Source organism: Myxocyprinus asiaticus, chromosome 2 (genome assembly GCF_019703515.2).
Source record: "Myxocyprinus asiaticus isolate MX2 ecotype Aquarium Trade chromosome 2, UBuf_Myxa_2, whole genome shotgun sequence".
NCBI lineage: Eukaryota > Metazoa > Chordata > Actinopteri > Cypriniformes > Catostomidae > Myxocyprinus > Myxocyprinus asiaticus.
The window spans coordinates 15,489,358-15,513,373 of NC_059345.1; the positions used below are offsets into that span (position 1 = coordinate 15,489,358).

The 24,016-nt window shown below is 34.7% G+C and overlaps 3 protein-coding genes across 5 annotated transcripts in view; 1 reads left to right on the plus strand and 2 right to left on the minus strand.

Annotated features, from left to right (window-relative positions):
* Positions 1-24,016, minus strand: part of sdhaf2 (succinate dehydrogenase complex assembly factor 2) — a 487,549-nt gene that overhangs the window by 266,132 nt on the left and 197,401 nt on the right. The window lies entirely within an intron of this gene.
* si:cabz01068815.1 (solute carrier family 51 subunit beta) lies at positions 32-8,505 on the minus strand. Of its 2 annotated transcripts, XM_051715525.1 has the most exons (7): positions 8,444-8,505; positions 6,911-6,977; positions 6,729-6,795; positions 6,028-6,393; positions 4,979-5,101; positions 4,296-4,386; positions 32-3,172 (listed from the first exon to the last, which is right to left on the minus strand). In XM_051715525.1, exons 3-7 carry the CDS (start codon positions 6,766-6,768, stop codon positions 2,869-2,871), a joined length of 924 nt encoding a protein of 307 aa, XP_051571485.1. In that variant the 5' UTR covers positions 6,769-6,795; positions 6,911-6,977; positions 8,444-8,505; the 3' UTR covers positions 32-2,868. The 2 variants fall into 2 exon arrangements, with proteins under 2 accessions (XP_051571485.1, XP_051571486.1); XM_051715526.1 differs by lacking the exon at positions 6,911-6,977 and having other exon boundaries at positions 6,729-6,861; positions 8,444-8,488.
* Positions 12,994-24,016, plus strand: part of LOC127450948 (monoacylglycerol lipase ABHD2-like) — a 33,183-nt gene continuing 22,160 nt past the window's right edge. The window contains exons 1-3 of the mRNA XM_051715449.1: positions 12,994-13,156; positions 17,882-17,969; positions 19,562-19,777. Coding sequence (XP_051571409.1) covers positions 19,569-19,777 — 209 coding nt within the window. The 5' untranslated portion in view covers positions 12,994-13,156; positions 17,882-17,969; positions 19,562-19,568. The remainder of the gene's footprint in view (positions 13,157-17,881; positions 17,970-19,561; positions 19,778-24,016) is intronic.

The window sequence follows — 24,016 nt, forward strand, 5'->3', positions numbered from 1 at the left end:
AGGAAGAAAATTAAGACTTTAATCTATGGTCTTACTTGCTAGACTGTAACAAAAAAGTTTAATGTTGATTAAACATGTTTGAATTACCACATTTATAATATATCACATGAGGAGATGTAGAAATGTGTTAAAGAGGAGAATAACTTACAATGTACCGTTACATGGACAGCATGACAAGAAAAGTTAGAAGTACATTACATATAGGATTATCTTTTGTAACAAATCACAGTAATTTTTTTTTCTTTTAGCTCAAATCAGATGCAGCACTTTAAAATAATTTTTTTTTACTATAACAAATAATGCTAACACTTTACAATAAGGTTGTATTTGTTAACATTTGTGGACGCAATAGTTAACATGAACTAACAATGAATAATATATTTTTTACTTCATTTATTAATATTGGTTAATGTTCATTTCCACAAATACTAATACATTTTTACACTTAAAGATTGCATATGTTGATAAGTGATGAATAATAGTTATTTGTGTTATATAATAATAAATGCTGTAAAAAAATCTGTAACACTTTACAAAAAGGTTCCATTAGTAACATTAGTTAAAATGAACAAACAATGAACAATACTTTTACAGCATTTATTAAACTTGGTTAATGTTAATTTCAACATATAGTAATACATTTTTAAAATCAAAACATTTATGTGTTACCATTAGTTAATGCACTATGATTAACTAACATTAACTAAGATTAATAAATGCTATAAAAAAATATTGTTCACTGTTAGTTCTTGATACCTAATGTGTTAACTAATGTTAACAAATGGAACCTTATTGTAAAGTGTTACCAAAATACAGTGTTCATTGATGGTTCGTGATACCTAATGCATTTACTAATGTTAACAAATAGAACCTTGTAAAATGTCACCCAAATAATACACATTGCTTTAAAAGTCATAGCAAAGTTATTTTTGAACTATGCATTATAAATGTACATATTGATTGTGGGTTAGAATGCCTTTAAGATGTAATTGAAATGCATATTATATATACTGTTAAAGTCAGAAGTTTACATACACTTAGGTTGAAGTCATTAAAACTCATTTTTTAACCAGTCCAGAGATCTAAAATTAGCAAACTATAGTTTTGGCAAGTTGTTTAGGACATCTACTTTGTGCATGACACAAATAATTTTTTCAACAATTGTTTAAAGACAGATTGTTTCACTTTTAATTGACTATATCACAATTCCAATGGGTCAGAAGTGTACATACACTAAGTTAACTGTGCCTTTTAGCAGCTTGGAAAATTCCAGAAAATGATGTCAAGCCTTTAGACTATTAGCCAATTAGCTTCTGATAGGAGGTGTACTGAATTGGAGGTGTACCTGTGGATGTATTTTAAGGCCTACCTTCAAACTCAGTGCCTCTTTGCTTGACATCATGGGAAAATCAAAAGAAATCAGCCAAGACCTCAGAAAAAAATTGTGGACCTCCACAAGTCTGGTTCATCCTTGGGAGCAATTTCCAAACACCTGAAGGTACCACGTTCATCTGTACAAACAATAGTACAGAAGTATAAATACCATGGGACCATGCAGCCATCATACCGCTCAGGAAGGAGACGCATTCTGTATCCTAGAGATGAACGTAGTTTGGTGCAAAAAGTGCAAATCAATCCCAGAACAACAGCAAAGGACCTTGTGAAGATGCTGGAAGAAACAGGTAGACAAGTATCACTATCCACAGTAAAACGAGTCCTATATCGACATAACCTGAAAGGCTGCTCAGCAAGGAAGAAGCCAATGCTCCAAAACCTCCATAAAAAAGCCAGACTACAGTTTGCAAGTGCACATGGGGACAAAGATCTTCAGGCCTGATGTGACAAAAATTGAACTTTTTGGCCATAATGACCATCGTTATGTTTGGAGGAAAAAGGGTGAGGCTTGCAAGCTGAAGAACACCATCCCAACCGTGAAGCATGGGGGTAGCAGCATCATGTTGTGGGGGTGCTTTGCTGCAGGAGGGACTGGTGCAAAAATGAGGATATATTGAAGCAACATCTCAAGACATCAGCCATGAAGTTAAAGCTCAGTCGCAAATGGGTCTTCCAAATGGACAATGACTCCAAGCATACCTGTGGCAAAATGGCTTAAGGACAACAAAGTCAAGGTATTGGAGTGGCCATCACAAAGCCCTGACCTCAATCCGATAGGCCTACAAACCTGACTCAGTTACACCAGTTCTGTCTGGAGGAATGGGCCAAAATTCCAACAACTTATTGTGAGAAGCTTGTGGAAGGCTACCCAAAATGTTTGACCCAAGTTAAACAATTTAAAGGCAATGCTACCAAATACTAACCAATTGTATGTAAAATTCTGAACCACAGGGAATGTGATGAAAGAAATAAAAGCTGAAAGAAATAATTCTCCCTACTATTTTTCTGACATTTCACATTCTTAAAATACAGTAGTGATCCTAACTGACCTAAGAATGTTTTCTACGATTACTGTAAATGTCAGGAATTTTCAAAAACTGAGTTTAAATATATTTGGCTAAGGTGTATGTAAACTTCTGTCTTCAGCTGTAAAACTGAAATTAATTTATGCATGAATGTGATGAAATGAAATGAAATAATGAAATTGATTATACTAAATTGGTTGACCTCTGAATATTCCTCAACTAATCAGATCTCGTCTTTTCAAAGGATGAGTTTTTCTCTTCCGTCCTAGTCATAACATAAGTTGGTTTTATACAGTAAAACAGATGAAGAAGACAAGCAGTAGGACTAATAGATAATTTGTGAATGGTCCAAATGATAATGTAGGAGCCTCAGATGGAGCTGTTCAATGGGGGTGTTTTGGGGAAGAGTCTCCATGTCTAGACCCTTAAGTGAGATGTTGATGTTGCCTCAGCTTAGGACCTCTTCCTCCTCACCTTCCCCCTCCTGTACAGGTTCTGGATACAGAGTTGACACGTTCCCGTCTTTCCAGGTCACCAAAATTTCACCAGGCCTCAGTTCCTCTGTGACTTTAACATTGTCTGAAGACTCTTCCCAATCTGTATGGCTGTTCTGCATCGGGGTTGTGGAAGAGGGTTTCTCCTCTTTGACTTCTGTAACCTTATCAGTGATAATGACCTGCAGCTCCTCCATTTCAGAATTCACTTCTTTAACTTTTATGGATGCTTTGTACTTGGCTATTTGTTTCCTGTTCCTGTATGGGACAAATAGAAGTTATGGAAAAATTTACCAACCTGTTGATGCTCTTACCTTAGATTTAATGAAGTTCTCGGTAATGTTTCATTTAACCTCTTCAACTCTGTGGCATTTTTGAGATGCTACCAGCAATTTTTCCACACTCAAATTTAAAGCTCACAATTTACACATTTTATTCCACTAGATGGCAGCATGGCAGCATGGCAGCAAGCAGGGTCGGACAGGGAAGAGAAATCGTCCCTTGTTATCGCCGCCCATTTCAGCTTATCGCCGCCCATTCAGCCCCATTTTGCAGCCGACCCACTGGGAAAAGTCCCGGTTCTCCCTATGGCCAGTAGGCACTTGGCTGCAAGTACTAGAAAAACTATTTCTCTTCTATCACCTTCCATCACAAAATGCTGATCTGAAATATAGGTGGCGCTCTAACACATTTTAGACCTCACAGATGTGCTTGTCCATTGACATTCAGCCCAATTTTCAGTTCAAGCACCACCCCCATTGTTTCATCGAATATCTCGACCTCTGAGTGGACTAGAAGCTTAATCTAGGTGTCATTAGAACGATATATAATATTCAATAACATGTATTTCAGATTATTTGTTTAGCATGCTTTTCCTGCTGGACTGGACATTTTATTCTGGACATCTAAAATATAACATTGGATAATTTATACAAGCAAGCTCACAGACAAGTTAAAAATGGCTCATTTTTAAGAAAACCGCTATATCTTATCGCTATATTTTAGAGATCTCCTTTGTGATTTTTCAAATTTTCACAATTTCCCATCAGAATCAGCCTGATGTCATAAGAAACTCTTTTAAAGTTCCACAAATAACTTGATGTCTCTAGTTCTGTAGAAAACAATCTGTACTGGTGCTTTAAAGAAACCAGAAACCAATAAATGCATCATAGAGCCAACACAAGACCCTATACAATGAAAACATTTTCTTGATAAGATGTACTTGCTGAACCTAAAGCGTTAGATTTAGGGTTAGGCTTAAAAGAACTACTGTTAAGAGTGTGTAGTACAGTATATGTTTATATGTGATGTAAGACTATTCTTTTAACACACTAGTCAGAATTTTGGACCCTCTTGTGTTACTCATGTATGTATCACTAACCTACTAGCCATCATGGCCATCACCAGCAGCATACAGCCAATCAGAAGACCCAGAAAAGCAAATGCTAACATGGCAAACTTCCACGTTGTTGCTGTAAATCAAGACAAGGACAGTGATGATCAGTCTGTGAGCTTTAATGTGATCTAAGTTCACACTTTCTGATGCGGCAACATTCAAGTTTGCAATTCAGGTCATTTCATGGATGAGGAAATACAATTTTACAAGCAGGTGAAATGACAGAAACTTTTTTGTTTATAGTTTCTTGACAATTATTCATGAAACAGAGCCTTGAAACTTATCTTAGTGCTATTATATAGTTTAGTTAAGAATGTCTCTTTTTCATTACATGCCTTTACTTTTTTTAAGGCCTGTTTTCCATATTATCACTGCATAAAATGTCTTTTATCTTTGAATACCTTTGTTATAATACTACTGGTATTTTGTGTACTGCCATATGATGTTTATGTTATATTTATGAATATACTGTATATGTCTTACAGTATTTTGCCATTACATGATATTCATATAACATCAGTTGTGCTGAAGACCTGATCTAATAATCTCATTTGAAAGAATATCACTGAATTTTGCAGATGTCTCTAAAATAAAATATCCCCAAATAAGCTCTAACTGTTAGAACATTAAGAGTAAAACTTAAAGAAAGATGTGTTTGGAACACTCACGGTCTTCTGTGCGGTAATACCACTGTAAAAACCTCATCTGTGCCTCCGACATTCCCTGTGGGGCAGGCGGCCCTTCCGTTTCAGCAAAGCCAAATTCATCTGTCTCACTTTGCCTTCTGGATCCTGTGAGAAACAATGCACTACAGCATGATGAACTGGAATTTTTGGTAGTTTAATGCATATTTTATTACTGCAAATGTGGCAGAAGTTGGCCTTCAATTTTTGTGATTGTGAAGCTAGACATTTTCTAATCCCATTTTCAAAAACGTATTCTAATTGTTTTAGTATATAATAAAAATCATTCTGTCAGTGTCTGCACGGAATAATTTTGTTTAAATTAAAATTTCAGAACAACAAATAGTACCATGATGTATACTTAAATTGTATGGTTATTTTACAGTTAAATTGTACATTATTTTCATGACAATTAATTACCATAATGCAAAATAAATGAATGAATAAAACATCCCATTCTCATTTCTGTAACGTAGAAAAACCACAAAAAATAAAAAATAAAAAACGTATTCTCATTATTTTAAAAATCCTCCTGTCGGTGTCTGCACTGATTATTTATTTTTATTAAAATCAAATTAAATTCAGAACAACAAATAGAACAATGATGAATACTTAAATTGTGCGGTAGAAAAGTATCTTATAATTACAATAATCAGAATGAGATTCTGAGATTTTGCTAAATTGTGATGAAGATATGTGACATCACAGTGCAACAAAAATCATAATGGTCCAAAAAATAAGATGCATTTTCTTTATGCAAAATATAATTTCTTATTTTCTTTTGAATTCTGGGGTGGAATATGACCTCGGCATTTCTTAACATTTTTAATGAGATTCATCCTTCTTTTTTTGTTATTGCACTCATTAGATTATTGACCTCAATTCATAATAAATCTAAAACCTTTTTCTTTCATCAAGGGATCCATTATTATGTCAAGCTGGTTACAGTGAACACAACACTCACAGATACATTTCAAATAATTCAAATACTTTCAATACAATTTGTTCAATTGTTTTCTTATGCTTCTACTCACTCAGTTTGTCCTGACAGATATCATCCACGTCCAGAGACTTCCACTTGTTGTGTTCACCCCTATTTAGACTAAGTTTTCCACCTTCTGCGCTCAATACCAAGGAATTGGACAGGCTGATGAGCTGTTGAGCTTTGCACTGCCATATGAATTGGTCACCAGAAGTACAAGTAATTGTTTGGACTGGGTCACTGTGGGCAGCAGAGAGACATCTCAAGGTGCCTGCGTTTACAAGAAACCAGCTATCCGTCCAAATCCACTGCTGGTGGACTGAGTCCTGATTGCATCTCTGTAGCTGAACTTCTCCTTCATTAGAGTCCTCTAGACACAGGCTTTCCTTTTTGTTGTGAATCATGAAGCTGTTTGTGCCTTAAGATAAAAATAGACATTCAAGAATCTTTTTAGCATATCATAATTATCAAAACATATTTAAACCAGGTGATATACAGTATGTACAGCACTGTGTTTATATTACACAAATTACAAATCATAGTAGGCCTACATTCAAGAAAATAATGTCAATATGTAACAAAAAAAAAAAAAAATGTCAAGCTTTATTTTCTTTGAGATAAGATAAAATACAATAAAATAAATAGAAATAACATTTATTATTTTTATCTTTTGATTTTGGGGTAAAATAAAACCCAGAAATTTCTTGATAGGTTTTTTTAGTTAAAGCATGATTTTGAAGAGTGTACCATTACCTGGCCATGTTAGGGTTAATGCTATCCACCACATCAGCATTGCTCAGTAATTCTGTGTTCACACAGCCTGCTTATACAGAAGTCACAATTCAGATGTCCACAAGGTGTGTTAAATACTTCCAAATTAACACCCCTATAAAAAACATATTGCATTTTTGATGAATGATGAATTCTTCCCCCACCTGCACATCCAGTGTTATTACACGTCAGCTTGCCAAGGGATGAAATTGTGCAAGGTTTTGAACTTTCCTAATGGGAGAATAAGCAGACATCATGCCTCGACAAAAACCAGAATCCAAACCCCACCTTAATGTTACAACATATTCTCATCCCAATAACACAGACATTTTGTTATTACAATCTTAAAGGAATATTCCAGGTTCAATACAAGTTAAACCCAAACGACGGCATTTGTGGCACAACACTGATTAACAAAAAAAAGCAAAAGATCTGGGTTCCAGAGAGGCACTTACAGTGGAAGTGAATGAGGCCAATTTCTGAACATTAAAATACTTACTGTTTCAAAAGTATAGCCACAAGACATAAACAGTATGCAGTCACATACTAACCTTTTCTGTTTAAAGTTATACTTCATTGCCATGACGTTTTAATGGCAACAAACCCTAAAATGACTGCAAAAATGACAATTTAAAGAACTTTACAGCTGAAATAACACACGAGTTTTAACAGAAGAATTAATCTAAGTGCTTTTATAAAATTATAAGCTTCACATTTCTGCCTTGAAACCCTCCAAAATTTGGCCCCATTCACTTCTATTGTAAGTGACTCACCAAAACCTCGATTTTTGCTTTTTTTTAAAGAAAAGGAGGGACGAGTCGAAATTATTTTTGTGTTAATCAATATTATGTCACAAATGCTGTCGATTGAGCTTAACGTGTATTGAATATTCCTTGAATCGAGGGAGTTAAATTTAAGTGCAATCAAGATTCATGTCCCTATTGTCTGTCTGTTTGTCTGTTTGAATGTATATAAAAAGGTAGACCAAGATGACAATGATATTGACATGTATGTGTGCCCTGTATCTAACGACCATACAAAACCTTGTCATTGCCAACATATTCATTATAACAAAAATTAAAAATTGCATTTTCCTTATGAACAATCCTTATCAGCTCTCTAAAGACAAGAATAGCTCAAGGCAATGTTTTATTTTTATTTATTGGTTTATTTGACAGGGACAATACAGAATAACATAGCTACATAAGTTTAAGCAGCAGATGATCTGTACACAAGCTTCTAGATAATAGGTAATTTGCAGCACCTGTCCCAGGTTTGGCTTTTAGTAAAAAAAATAAAATAAAAAAAAAACAACCTGCAAGAAGCAACATAAAGATAAAAGCAAGAAATATATATATATATATATATATATATATATATATATATATATATATATATATATATATATATACTGTATATGTAATATACAATATAGAGACTGTGTTCACAAACCTGATTTTGTTTAAGCCAGTTTTTTTTTACAGTTCTGTTGAACACTTTCAACTCTGTTTGTCTTTTGAGTTCTACTGGTAAATTGTTCCATAACTGTACACCTTTTATTGAGAAAGATGACTGCCAAATGCTGTTTTATATATTGCTACTCTACAATTCTACAATATAGCTTACATATATCCCAAATCTTGAGAATGGTCTGTTATATGGATGCTCATTATAAGGGATGAATGAATTCAACTCACCTAAAGAGCACAGCTTCAGAGGTGGGCGTAAGATAGAACAGAAAGAACGATTACACATGTTGGGAACGCTTTACCACAGCCGAGAGTTGCCAAAGTTCAAGTGGGAGGAGATACACAAGTAATTCCTTTCCATTTTATTGTGCAGTTTGATTTCTTTACATATTTACTCAGAGGGAAAAGATTCCAAATATGCTTAGCAGCTTATATTTTCTACATAATATAATGATGTTATTTTACATGTATTATTACTTTATAATTTTCTTTGTAAAAATCTTTGGCTGAAATAGGGTAGTGTTAATTACATTCAGGAAATAGATTGTGAATCAAACAATGGCAATAAATGAATCAGTAAAGTAAAAGTCTTTAGACACTATTTATGATTGGTTCCACTCTGCAAGGTCATTTACAAATGTTTTTTAGCAAGTGTTTGGATAGCCTTGCTCCAACCTTGCTATGTTAGTCCAGCAGAATACAGATGAGAGAGAAACAGTCTTTGACTCATCGGTCAAGTACCTGGCACATGTGGAGGTTTACTCAAGCAAGCACAGAGATGGATTTTTATTTTTTTACTGCAAGTGCTTGGTGCTGCTCAAGGTGAATGAACTAGGTGTCAATTTAATTGTTGCAGCGGTGAAGGGTTAACAGCTTTATTTCTTTTTTTTTTTTTTGCTGCATCTCATACTGAGTGTTGAAATTTCACAATACATCTTTATTTACCTACTTGGGAGTTGAAAACACTACAAATGTATATTTTCTGGTGAATCATTGCTCTAGAAAGTAAAATAGAAAAAAAAAATGTCTCAATCTTTTTAAAGAAGTAACATTAATTGACATGATTATCTGATAAAACTGGTATCATGCTTGATTCAGTGTAAACAGGAGGACCCTTTAAATTAATTTTCAATATGGCAACAGTCCCTATAGTTTTAATGAACAAGCAGAGACCAACATTCCTCTCTTACTAATTATACGATTTTTTAAAATTAATTATTTAATAAAATTAACATTTTATGTAAGACTTTTGTTATGAATTTATTGTAATGTTGCTCTGATATCTCTTTATATTATCACTGAATCACTGTTATTTAGAGGTTTATAATTTTACTCTTTGGGTAAAATTTGCCCCCAAATATGAAATATGACACCCAAGAAATATAATAATTCTAACTTTATGATTTTTAAAAAACTAAAGTTATGCATTTTTGTGAATTTATTATTTTTTTTTTTACCTTCTTTACCTCTAAATTACTAATTTAATTAATTTTCATATAAAATAAGCACATTTTATGTTATCTACACTTCCATTAAAAAAAATAAATAACTTCAGAAAATTAAAAAAAAGTCAAAATATTAAAATATCTCACACATTGGGGCCATTTGCTGGAATAAAATAAAAAAATACATGAAATAACAGTTATATCCAGTAGATGGCCTCAGTGCTCCATACATTGGCTGATCTCTGTAACCCAGTGATGTAACAAATTGAAATTCTAATATTATCACAAGTTATGTATTGTATATATATATATATATATATATATATATATATATATATATATATATATATATATATATATGTTTATTGCCTATACATAATAAAAAAACAACTATTTGTGAAATTTTAACATTTTTGAACCACTTGTGTTGAAGTATCAGATTTTACAATGATGCCCCATATTCTATCAAACCTGACCATGAATTTACAGTCACCTAAACAAATCTGTCATTTATTTTAAACATCATACATCAAAATTGTAGCATAAATTTTGTCACACAGGGGTCAGACTCAGACTTAGGCCTATTTGGTATGTGTGGACAGCTTTGTTTACACTTTTGAGAGCCAAATATCCTCATTAGTAAAATAAATAAATAAAAAGGCTCATAAATGGGTCAGATGACATAGATCTTTAAATCTAGTGATGTGCAGAGGTTTGAGTGATGGTAAGGTTTAGGGGTAGCGTTAGAAAATACAAAATATAATTATCCTGATGAAAAATCAATGGAAGTCTATGAGATTTCAGCACTAATATAATCAAACAAACCTGTGTGTGTGCGTGTGCATGCATGTGTGTTCTACATTGCGGATGTGTTATAGTCTCACTACTTTATTTTTGTGAATGCATGTTCTGCATTGTGGCAGATTTATTTATTTGATTTGACAAATTAAAAAAAATGCGCTGTTTTATAGTCTCACCCATGAATTTCTTATGGCAGGTAAAATTTGACCCAAACACGATGAGTGTTGCACTTTTTTTTACAACCACTGAGACTCATCGAATCATTCCAGTTTTGTGTGTGTGTGTGTGTGTGTGTGTGTGTGTGTGTTTAGATGGCAATTGTAGAAAAAGTCCCCAAGCCTATACCACTCAGATGAAATAAACTATTTACATTAACAAAACAAAAATGAAGTGAATTGTATTATATCCACTGCATTGGATACTTTAACACTCTCATTACTATAATATTAAATAATTAGGCTTGTACTGAATAAGCCATACACATTCAATAGCCTACACTTCACAGGATGTTTTGTATATTTTCACAAGGTGGAGCTAGTTTACAACCAGTAACTACTAACAGCATCAAATGACAAGCAATTTCCCTGGAATCTGAGCAGTAATTTTTACAGTCATAAGCAAGATAAATATAGATCTGGTTAATGAGCAGACTAAAACACACGTTAAGAGCATTATTGATGCATAATACATTTACATAATAGATCTGAGGAGACTGATATTTCTCCATGAGGGGTGACGGATTTTCCTCTACCTAACAACATCACTGCTGATGTTGGGAAATAATTTAACCTGAAATCACTATAACCAGCACCTTAATCATAAATAAACTTGAGGAATAATAATAATAATCATAATAATAATAATAATAATTTACATTTATTCATTTGACAGATGCTTTTATCCAAACTGACTTAAAAATGAGGAATACATTATAAGTGAATCATCTTAAGGAGACAGTGGTACGAAAAGTGCTGTATTACAAAGTTTCATTAGCATCAGAACAGTAGAATTCAAGACATATTAAAGTGCAACAATAACTTTTTTTTTAGTGACTGGTTAAGTGCTCATGGAAAAGATGTATTTTTAGACGTTTTTTGAAGACAGAAAGTGAGTCAGCTTCACGGATGGAGTTGGGAAGGTCTTTCCACCAACTTGGTATGATGAAGCTGAAAGTCCAGGAAAGCGTTTTGGTGCCTCTTTGTGTTGGTACAACAAGGCACTGCTCCTTAACCGACCGCAGGCTTCTGGTGGGAATGTAGCTCTGCAGAAATGATTTTAGGTATGCTGGAGCAGACCCAGTGACTGTTCTGTATGCCAGCATCAGAGCCTTGAATTTGATACATGCATCAACCAGCAGCCAGTGAAGAGAGACAAGGAGTGGTGTAACATGCGCTCTCTTTGGTTGATTAAAGACCAGACGTGCTGCTGCATTCTGGATAATTTGCAGGGGTCTAATTGCACATGCAGGGAGGCCTGCAATGAGAGCGTTATAGTAGTCCAGCCTAGTTATGACAAGTGACTGAACAAGCAGTTGTGTGGCATGTTCAGAGAGGAAGGGTCTTATCTTCCTGATATTGTAGAGTGTAAATCTACATGATTGTGCTGTCTTTGAGATGTGGTCTGTGAAATTGAGTTGGTTATCGATGGTTACCCCTAGATTTCTGACCGTTTTGGAAGGCGTTACTGTAGTTGAACCAGGCTGCACGGTGATGTTGTGTTCAACAGCAGGGTTGGCTGGAAAGGCAAGGAGCTCAGTCTTGGCTGGGTTAAACTGCAGGTGGTGTTCCTTAATCCAGGCCGAGATGTCTGCCAAACTAAAAGGAACACAACTTTCAATCTTTGTGGCTATTATTTTTTTTTTTTTTTGTGCTAATTTTGCTTCCTTATTCCAAAAAAGCTAAATGTTTCATTTTACACGATAGTCAGTTGTAGTATCGTTTAAAACAAATGACTAGTATAACACCGTGGGCTGTGTAAACTGCTGTCATACTCAGCAGACTAATATAGGCCCTATTTACAACATGTTTATTGTGAAAAGGGAAGTTGTCTGATCTGTCTGTTGTTTGGTCTAGTTGCATTGCTAGATGTTTAGAACAGAATCTAGAATCTACAATATGAATATGAATACGAAATATGAAATTATTCATAGTTATTGTACTACTTATAAGTATTACTCATCAGTAATTTTGTATCAGTACTCTCTTACGTAATTAATTGCCTCTTCTAATATATATCATTAATATGAATTTATAATAAAGAAAAATATTATATATTTTTTTATTTTTATAATTTTCTAATATGTAAGACGGCACTTTGTGCTCTTACTAGGAACATGTTTTCTTCGAAATTCCCTAAATTCTTGGACAGGAACGCAAGCGTCTATCTCTTCACGTGCACCACTAGATCTGTGCTGTTGTTGCTGGACTTGTTATGAAAAAGGAGGCGGGGCCTTGACGCAACTTCTTTCTTTTTTTACCCAATAGCAACCGCTATATGTAAATGAGATAGTCTAAAGCAGGAAGTGCAGTGCGCCACTGCCTGTCTGTAACCGAGACGAAGAGGGAGGATACTGCTGGAAAGGGATAGCGGATAATGCAACGCGAAATAAACACACTGTGTCCTAACGGGAAAGCGCACATCTCTTTTTAATCGATACGGGAAAAGGGAGCCGTTTGTTATCGATTTGATGAAACAGGTATGATGTATTTATCTGCATTGAAATTGATGCGGGCTTTTATCTCGTGTCTCTGGAGGGGTGTCGTCTCTGTTTTTCCTGTTTACATTTATTGCCTAAAATAATCCGCCTTTTAAATGGTCTTGTCAGACCACTGCCTAGACTTTTTCAGTAGAAGATATGTCTCAAGTAGATGCTTGTATCTATCATGTAGAGTATATATATAATGTTGTCCATCACGCTGTCATCATCATCATCATCATCATCATCAGTCTCTCTTAGATTATCCTCATTTTACCCTGATTACATCTCAAAGACTGTCGTGTTGCATACCTATGCATTTCCACACTCTATATAAATATAAAAGCCATCGGATATGTGACTCTTTATGGGTTTTTGAAGTAAAGGCAGATGCAGGGCCTTATGCAGGACTGGATTTACACCAGCGCACCATCCATCACCATCAACAATGCAATGTTTATGTGCTGCAGTTTAATACTATTTTAAGTGCTTTTTGGTCATCTTTTTATACATTTTATTATTCAAAATATAAATATACATTTACTGCCATTGATCTGTCATATCTGTAGGTCTATTTATATCTGCATCTATCTATATATTGATTTTCTCTCTTTATTAAGCCTATGCAATAATATATAAATATAGTAGATATTAAAAAATACTGGTATAGATGATATGTATGTTTTTACACTCACTGAGCACTTTATTAGGAACACCTGTACACCTACTTATTCATGCGATTATCTAAACAGCCAATCATGTGGCAGCAGTGCAATGCATAAAATCAGGCAGATACGGGTCAGGAGCTTCAGTTAATGTTCATATCAACCATCAGAATGGAGAAAAAATGTGATCTCAGTGATTTCGACCGTGGCATGATTGTTGGTGCCAGATGGGCTGGTTTGAGTATTTCTGTAACTGCTGATCTCCTGGGATTTTCACACACAACAGTTTCTAGAATTTACTCAGAATTGTGCCAGAAACATCCAGTGAGTGGCAGTTCTGCAGACGGAAACGCCCTGTTAATGAGAGAGGTCAACGGAGAATGGCCAGACTGGTTTGAGCTGACAGAAAGGCTACGGGAACCCAGATAGCCACTCTGTACAATTGTAGTGAGCAGAATAGCATCTCAGAATGCACAACACAACACGTCGAAGGCGGATGGGCTACAACAGCAGAAGACCACGTCTGAAACTTTATTACAACCATAGTGTTTCTAATAAAGTGCTCAGTGAGTGTATGTATTTACACATTAAAAGCAGTTCACATTAGAGGTACATTCTAATAAGTATAGCTTGTTTACAAAAATATGTTAATCAAAGTTTCTTGACTTTTCACTGTTTGTGTAATAATAATGTAATGATATTTAAGTAAACTATATTTACTTAAGTCTATTGATATTTCTCTTCTCCGTGCATATTTTCGCTTAGACACAATGTTATTATGAGGTACTTGCAGAACCAAATCTGGCTCGAAATTTCTTTTATCTAAAGTAATTACTGGATGTAATTACTTTATAATTTCTAATTACATTCATCCCTTTTTAATTTGGATTGCACAGATTAAGTTCACAATGCACAACATTATTGATGGATACTAGGTATGATACTACCATGTAATGGCTGGTGATATTTATCGGCCAACTATTGACCGAATTAAATCCATCGGCTTATCGGTACAAAGCATGAAAACATTGATATGAAAAACCAATGGTTTATTTATAGTTAATTAGTAAAACCCTTTGTAAAAACTCTGTGAATTCAATTGCAAAATCAAGAAATAATAATGGCCACAATATGTAAAAGGGTTGACCCTCCTAACAACATGTAACATTTCATTTTTATTCTGTCTCGTTCTCCCGTTAATGCTTAAAAAAAACTCCATAAACGGACGTGACACCGACCTATAGGCTACATGATGATGAGGGAAATCATCCAAAACACTTTGAAACCAGCAGACTTTGACTTCTGAGGTATCCAAAATTATATATATTGGAAATGATTTATTGTTAGAACAGTGAAAACTTTTGTACCTCTTTATACATTTTTAATGCATTCCTAAGTAAAACAGTGATCTGATGACAAAATATCAGTATCGTTATCTATCTATAGTTTTATGTTAAAATCAGTATCAGTACCGGCCAAAAATGTTCATATCGGTGCATCTCTAATCAGAGGTGTATAGTAACGAAGTACAAATACTTTGATACTGTACTTAAGTAAAATGTTTTCATATTTGTACTTTACTTGAGTATAAATATTTCTTTGGACTTATACTTTCACTTCACTACATTTTGAAGAGAAAATTGCTACTTTTTCTCCGATAAATTTCTCCAGACCCTTTTCGTTACTTTTGCGACATAACACCGCAAAAAAATAACAGCTGTACGTGCAAAAATGCGTGCAGATCGGCGATAGTGATGTGCGATTCGTTGAAAGAATCATTTGAGTCGAATCTTTTAAATTTGATTATTTTGAACTGAACAAAAGTCTTAATGATTCATGAATCTGAATCAAAATCACAAGCGAAGTGCGCCAGATTGCATGTTCCATCGTCTGTCTCCACTGGGGAAGACAAGAAACTGCTCATGTAAATTTAAATTTGTTTTTTGACTAATTAATTTGATAAGCGTAGGCTTAAACATTATGAAAGCTGTGAAATAATGAAGTTATGTGCGATCAGTCTCCTGCCTTTCCAGGAGACCTGTTTATATAAAAGTCAATCACATGCATTCACATTTTACATTTAACCAAGGTTAAATGTGTATGAATAATTACCAGTGCTCATGAAAATGTCCAACAATATTTATTTTTATATTTTATGAAGATGTGGATGGTCTATGCCCAAGCAAAACTAGTTTTCTTGTGGTTGCTAAAGTGTTATATTTGCTTTGGAGCACGTTTATGCTACAGTATGTGGTAACTAGGGTTTTCTGGATGGTTGCCAGGGCATGCTATGCAGTTGTCAATGTGATCTGCTGTGTGTTTTAGTGCATTGCTACAGTATGTGTTAGTCAGGTTGTTACTGTGCTGCTGCTAAGTTATTCTGTGTTTTTAGCACATTGCTCTGCAGCTGACAGGGTGTTCTAGGTGGTTGTCAGGTTGTTGCTATGCTGTTAAGTTGTTTTTAACTCTGTTTTTAGCACATTGCTATGCAGTTGCCAGGGTGTTCTGGGTGGTTGGTTATTGGCCCAAATGAAAGTCTCTGTTTTGTTCACTAATATGACTCAACTCCTTCCTTCAGTGTTCCAGTTTTTATGGACTGTGGTGTTCATTTACACTCATCCCATAAATATGATCATTCTGATGTGACTTGAATGCACCATTAAAGGGACAGTTCATTTAAAAATGAAAATTCTCTCATAAATTCTCACACCCTCATTCGATCCTAGATGTGTATGACTTTCATTTTTTTTCTGCAGAACACAAACAAAAGATTTTCAGAAGAATATCGTTGTTATGTAGGTCAATTCAATGTAAGTGAATAGTGGCCGGACCTTTGAAGCTCCAAAAAGCACATAAATGCTGCATAAGTGTAATCCATAAGACTCCAGTGGTTTCAACAATGGCTTCTGAACGGATCCAGTTGGGTTTGGGTAACAATAGACCAAAATATAATTTTTTTTCAACTATAAATCTTGAGAGTAGCAGTCTCCTTGGCGATTACACTTCTTGTAGTGCCATCTAGGGCTCTGTGCATGCGTCAAGCACTAGAAAGTGAAATCGAGCTTAAAAATCATGATCGTGCCTAGAGATTGCAATGGCAAGATATACAGTGAAAATTAGTTACAATTTGGTTTGTTCTTACCCAAAGCCGACTGAAATCTTCAGAACACATGGATTTAACAACTGTAGTAGTATGGATAACTTTATGCTCCCTTAATGTGCTTTTTGTAGCTTGAAATGTCTGGCCACCATTCACTTGCATTGAATTGACCAATAGAGCTGAAATGTTCTTCTAAAAATCTTTGTTTGTGTTCTGCAGATGAAATAAAGTCAAACACATCTGGAATGGCATGAGCGTGAGTAAATGATGAGCACCACCAATCAAATAAATTGCCATGGGTTTAATGAACTGTTCCGTAATTTATGCGATTTGCTTGTACTTTTGATACGTAAGTACATTTTAAAATCAGTTACTTTAATACTTTTACTTAAGTTGTTTTCTCTTGAGCTACTTTTACTTGAGTCAGTTTCCATGAAGGTATCTTTACTTTTACTCAAGTATGACAAATGGATACTTTATACAACACTGTCTCTAATGGATACAAAACAAAATGAGTTTTGCTCATTTTTATGGGGAAATTTGTTTTATGTATTGTATGATCATGATGACTGGTCCTTGTGTTTTACCATCAGTTGTGTTTAACATTAAAATCAGGAAATTTGCTGTAATTTAGCACCCTGACATGTTTCTCATAGACTCTTTCAAATTTCCTGTTGCATAAGTCAGATTTAACACAAACTGTCAGAGGTCTAAATGATTTGGCTGATCCTTATCTAACATGTTAATGTTGTGCCCTAAAGGGAACTTTTATGCAGGGCATTTGAGGGTAGTGTTCGTGAAACAGCCTGTGTGAGTCAGCGATCAGTCTTTTAAGTTGCAGACAGATGGCAATTCAGTTATTAACATGGGCTTGGTACTTGAGTCTGTTAAAATGTAAAGCACATAATCTACAATCTTATCTTTTCTAATACATGTCTCTACTCTTTCCCTTCTTTATAGAATTGACTAGATCACTGTGACCTAAAATCCACGTCTCCATCAGAGAATAAGTGTTCACATACAAGGAACCAAACTACTAACCTACAAAGTAAGTGACCCCGACAGTTTTTTATCATTAACTAGCCGTTGTTTATTATTTTGTGTTGGTCAACACATTGGAATAGTTTAAACCAAGTCTTCCTGTAAAATGATGTCATAGGTCTTCGTCATACAGTGGGGTTCAAAATTCCACATTGAAAATCTGGGATTCAACCTTTTTTTACGATTTAAAAAAATAAAAATAAAAAAAAAAATAAATAAATATATATATATATTATAAATATTTAAGATTCTGCACCATTTCGGCATGATTCTGCACTACGAATAAGCAAATTTGTGACAATGACCATGTTAACACTTTTGTACCAATGGTCAGATTTCCTTGTTTCCATTGAAGCTCATAAGATGCATGATTTGGAACATTCTCAAATCATGATTGACATGAATCAGCAGGTTTTGCACAAACTTGTGGAGTTCATGCCAATTTGAGTGAACGCTGTTGTTAAAGAAAAAAGGCGGACATAACCAAACACTATGGAATTCTTAAATGCATGTTAATTTTTAGAATTCATTGTTGTTACAACTTTTCAATAAAATTTTATGCTGATATTCAGTATAATAAAAAACTATTAAAGTAATGCGTTCCTTGGCAATAGTTTGTGTTCCCTCACAATATGTTTGCATTACCTCGCAAATAATTTACCATGGTTTTCCTACAGTAACCATATTTCAACCATGATATTTGTTGCAAAACCATAGTGATAATACAGGAGAATGAAAACTCTGGTAATAAAAATCATAATTTTGTGGTGATAGTTTTACTATACAAATACCATAGTTTAATTATGGTTACTCTTGTAAAATCATGGCTTTACTAAATGTACTGTAACCAAGACAGTTCCATTTTTTTTGGGCAGAAACCATAGATTCGCTATAGTAATACTGTAGTAACCGTGATTGTTTTAACAGTTTTTTTTTTTTTTTTTTTTTTTTTTTTTTGTCAGAAACCATGGTTTTACTATAGTAATATTACAGACTGTAGTAACTTTAGTTTTGTGCAAGAATCATGATTTTACTATTGTGATATTGTAATAACCATGACTGTTGCAGGCTAACCATTTTTTTTTTTTTTTTTTCTCACTATAGTAAAATTGTAGTAAGTATGAAAAGTAACCATGTTTTTGTGGTGGAAACCATGGTTTTAATACATTATACTGTATACATAAAGTAACCATTGTTTTACTATGGAGTAACCATGGTTAATCTTGTGGTGACTGTGGTTTTACCATGATATTTGTAGTGAAACCATAATAACTACAAAATTATGATTTTTATACCATAGTTTTTGTTTTCCTGTATTATTACTATGTTTTTAATACAAATATCAAGGTTCAAATATGGTTACCGTATTAAGACCATGTAAAACTATGGTAAGTTTATTGCTAGGGTATGCTAAACTTATTGCAAGGAACGCAAAACCAATTGCGAGGGAACGCAAAACTTTTTCAGAAAAAAATTCCGCCAGGTCCTCTAAAGGGCTTTCTATGTTCTCACTAGTTATTTTATTTACTTAAACTTATTTACTTATAAATAAGTACTTAAGTAAATAAGCCTCAATCGTCTGTTACTGCTTATTTTCAGAGCAAAAATGAGCTCTCACGATTCAGAGGTGTACATGGTCGCACCGGAGATGCCGGCCATGTTTGACGGCATGAAGTTGGCAGCTGTAGCCACAGTGCTCTACATCATCGTCCGATGCCTAAATTTGAAAAGTCCTACAGCTCCTCCAGATCTCACATACCAGGAAACTGTGCTCAACCACTTCCTGCTTAAGTCCTGCCCTATCCTGACCAAAGAGTGAGTACGGCACATCTGATTACCAAATCAACTGAGTTACTATATCTACTGAGCAAACCGCACCTCAGAATATCTTGGAGCCTGTTCCTGAACTATTGAAGCATTGCTTTTAGCGCATTACGCAGCCCTCTTAGAGTCACTTATATAAATATATAGCCCAAGAGCAGCTTTGGAAGGATATAGTACTATGCAGAAATTTAAGCTTTCATTACTTGAAAGCTAGGCTGCTGTTATCAGTAATTGTGTTTGTCAATTTGAAAGTTTTAAGTGATCGATTTATCAGGTAAGACTTGCAATACATTTCTGCATTACAATAATAAATTTAAGCTGTATGGTTTAAGGGCTTGTATAAAAGTGGTGGGCCTAGTCTGCTCCAACATAACTAATATGCTTCAACATTACTGGCCAGGAAGGAAGTAACTTCCTTCAAATTTGAAAAGATTAAGTGGATTCTCAAGTACCATGGTTTTACCATGTTTTGGGCATGACACCATTGTAATTCCATGTTTTTTTGGACATGGTTATACAGTTGTATTCTTTGAAGTACCTTACTACCATATGGCTATAATTGTTTATGATATATAAGTCAGTAGTACCATGGTATATGTCAAAGTACCATGGTATTACCAGCTGATACCATAACTGTGTCATGGTACACCTTTTTTTTTGTAAGGGTCACCAATCCTTGCATGACATATACCACCTAAACTTTAATACAACATGGGGGAAAGAGAGAAAATGGCATTGCTCAACATACGGAAAGTACTCATGGAATCATTCTTCGCAGCCTTTAGACTAAGTGTCAAAATTCACACTTTCTCATAAACTGCATTACCACAGCGCAAATGTTTACTGTTACCCTTGATACAAAGTGTATGCTGGCTACACGTAGCCTAACTAAATAGTCTAATTTTTCAGCTGAAAATATCCATAAAATCTGATTGTTGAGTAATCTGCTCACTGTACTATAAATGTTAAATAAAGAATTAGTTGACTAACAGCTGCTGCCATGTTCAAAAAGGTTTTGTGGGTTTTTTTTTTTTTTTTTGTAACAAGCATTCTTTGACGCTGTTTGGAATAACTTTTTTTACGAAATTTAGTCAAATTGCGAACTCTGACTTAGTTTATGAAAACAGCGAGGTATTGCTTGAAGAATACGTTGTTGGCTGTAACGACATAGGGTTATTACGCTGTTTATATTTGATGCCAAGACAAAGAGTGCCTTTCTAATAACAGCAGTAGAAATTTTTATATACCAGAGGCGCAATTGTACAGCTTTTAATAAATTTTGTAGATGCCAGCTTGGGTGATTTTATCAAACCACTGTTAGTCTTGGCTATTTTTGTGTTTGAATTCAAAGAGATGGATATCATTCATTTTATTGTACTTCCGCAGGATCTGCAATTAACAAGAAAATATCTCCTGGAGGCTGTTCCATACATTGACCTCAGAAGTCGCAATATGCATTACATATGTCCGTTGCGCCCCTGCGAGTGGGAGTTTCCTTTGTAATCCAAAGTGACTCCTGGTTGGTTATGTAATAATTATTTTCCAGTCCAGCTACTACACTAGGCGCCAACGGATCAATCGACAAAACACAGCACATTGTCTGTACTTATCCTTATCTCTTCGATAGCACAATTAGCTTTTCCCATGTATGCTCTGGCAAGCATTGTACAGCGAAACACCCTTTGAGAAAACAACTGTGTATTTTCAGAGTTTGAAGATCAAAAGTTTATTTATTTTGTCAAGCTTTGATAATGGACATGCAGGCCTGAGATATTGGTTTTTGAGTCTGGACTTTGGAACATTATTAGGCGTGTCATCGCAGCCCTACTGCTGTGTGCTTCTTTGTCTTCTTTTTTTAATCTTTTATAGCTGCGGATGACTGCAGCTCAACAAAGCGAGGAATGTTTAAAGATTATGTTCAGGGTACAAAAAAAGCCTGTATTTCCAGTCAGTTCTATTATTAGAGGATTATGTGCAAGCTTTGTTTGTGTCATAGTGACCAGATTAAACTGCTCTGGCTTTGATTCCTTACATCTCATAAAAGTCAGTGTCAAAGTCAGCTTTATTGTCATTTTTTTCACATTGCATGGCAATGGATAAAAACAAAAGACAGTTGCTTCCGGGAACTACAGTGCAACATGTAGCAGACATTGGCAAGGACTAAAGATGACAATAAATACAGACTAAAATAACACAACTTGTACACAGAATTAAACAAGTCAGATATAAAAAGGAAATACATATAAAGTGTAGCAGCAGTGGGAAGATGATGATATGTACACCTGTTTGTATGAACATTGTATAAGTACTAAGTAAATCAATTAAATCAAATCCCTTTATTGTCACTCAACCATATACACAAGTGCAACAGTGGGTGAAAGTCTTGGGTGCAGTTCTGAGCAACATAGCAGTATGACAATTACAATAAACATCTGATTTACACATAACACAGTTTACACACCTTGTTACACAACACAATATGCACCTAATAATATACAATCAGGGTTGGGACGGTTACTTTTGAAATGTATTCCACTACAGATTACAGAATACATGCTATAAAATGTAATTTGTAACGTATTCCGTTAGATTACTCAAGGTCAGTAACATATTCTAAATACTTTGGATTACTTCTTCAGCACTGGTAGATTTTGTCACTTGTTTTGACTATAAAAACTCTGCCAGTATAGTAAGACAATATACACATGTTAAAAATACATTCTCTGAAAAACCTAAATATCTTATGCAGTGTTGTTTCTAAAACAAGATAAATCAAATTGGATTTTTAGATATTTTTACAGGAAAACAATACAAAAATTATTATTAAGAATATGATTTTTGCCCTAATATTTAAGGTCTTACTAGAACAAAAGAAATAATAATCCAACGTGAATTTTCTTGATAAACAAATATGATCGTGCCTGGTAACATGTGCATATAAAATGTCTAGAAATAGCATTTTAGCTTAGCGTAAAGCTGACAATTTACACAAGGTTTATTTCCATTTCTTCTGCTCCAAACTTACTTCAAACTTCTCTGTCTGCTCGTATGAATGTAACACTTCATAAGAAAGTGTTTCACTGCTGATCAAATGCACTTTGGATCACATCATTTATATGTAAAATGTTTTCCATTTGAAAGGACTAAATATTAAATGAAACAAATTACATTAAAATGCAAAGTAATCTCTTCAGTAATCAAAATACTTTTTGAATGTAACTGTATTCTAATTACCAATGATTTAAATTGTAACTGTAGTGGCATAGTTACTTTTATTTTGTATTTTAAATACGTAATCCCGTTGCATGTGTTCCGTTACTCCACAGCCCGATATACAATATATAGTATACACAAAATAAGAAGACTGTGTACAATAAAAATAATATACAATTGACAGTATACACAAAATAAGAAGACTGTATACAATAAAAATACACTGACGCCCCCCCCATGTAATCAGTGGAAATAAATATGAAGTGTTGTGTTGACATTCAGCTGTCGGTTGATAGTCAGTTGCCAATGTGTTATTAAGAGAAGTATAAAATGAGAGTCCAGTCTGAGACTAATAAAGTGCAGTGCTGATATATGTATTGTGACTGATCAAGAGTTCAATAGTCTGATTGCTTGGGGGAAGAAGCTGTCATGAGATCGGCTGGTGCGGGTCCTGATGCTACGATACCGCCTGCCTGATGGTAGCAGTAAGAGCAGCCCATGGCTCGGGTGGCTGGAGTCTACAGTGCTGGTGTAGAACTGTGTGAGGATGTGGTGGTTCATTCCAAACTTCCTCAGCCATCTCAAGAAGAAGAGGTGCTGCTGAGCCTTCTTCACAATGGCCTCAGTGTGGATGGACCATGTGAGTTCCTCAGTGATGTGGACACTGAGGAACTTGAAGCTGCTGACTCTCTCCACTGGTGCTCCATTGATGGTGATGGGACTGTGTTCTCTGTCTTTTCACCTGAAGTCCACCACAAGCTCCTTGGTCTTACTGTGTTGAGGCAGAGGTTGTGCTCCTGACATCAGCGTGTCAGAGTGTGCACCTCCTCTCTGTTTCATCATTATATACACGCTTATTTCGCATAGTAATGTAATAATAATATTATAATATAATATTGAGTGAGGTAGAGTGATACTGTTGTTCAGTCTTAGTTGGCAGGTCAGTCTCTGGACAAATGATAGTGCACTTGTTAAGGTGACAGTCGTGCAGTGAGGAGTTATGGAAGGTTGTGTTCA

Coding starts and splice junctions, on each gene's coding strand:
- si:cabz01068815.1 (XM_051715525.1), bottom strand. CDS start 6,768: ATGCTGATGTGGTGGATAGCATTAACCCTAACATGGCCAG. Junction 6,394..6,728: donor ATTAACCCTAACATGGCCAG/GTAATGGTACAC, acceptor TTTTATCTTAAG/GCACAAACAGCTTCATGATT. Junction 4,387..4,978: donor GTATTACCGCACAGAAGACC/GTGAGTGTTCCA, acceptor CTTGATTTACAG/CAACAACGTGGAAGTTTGCC.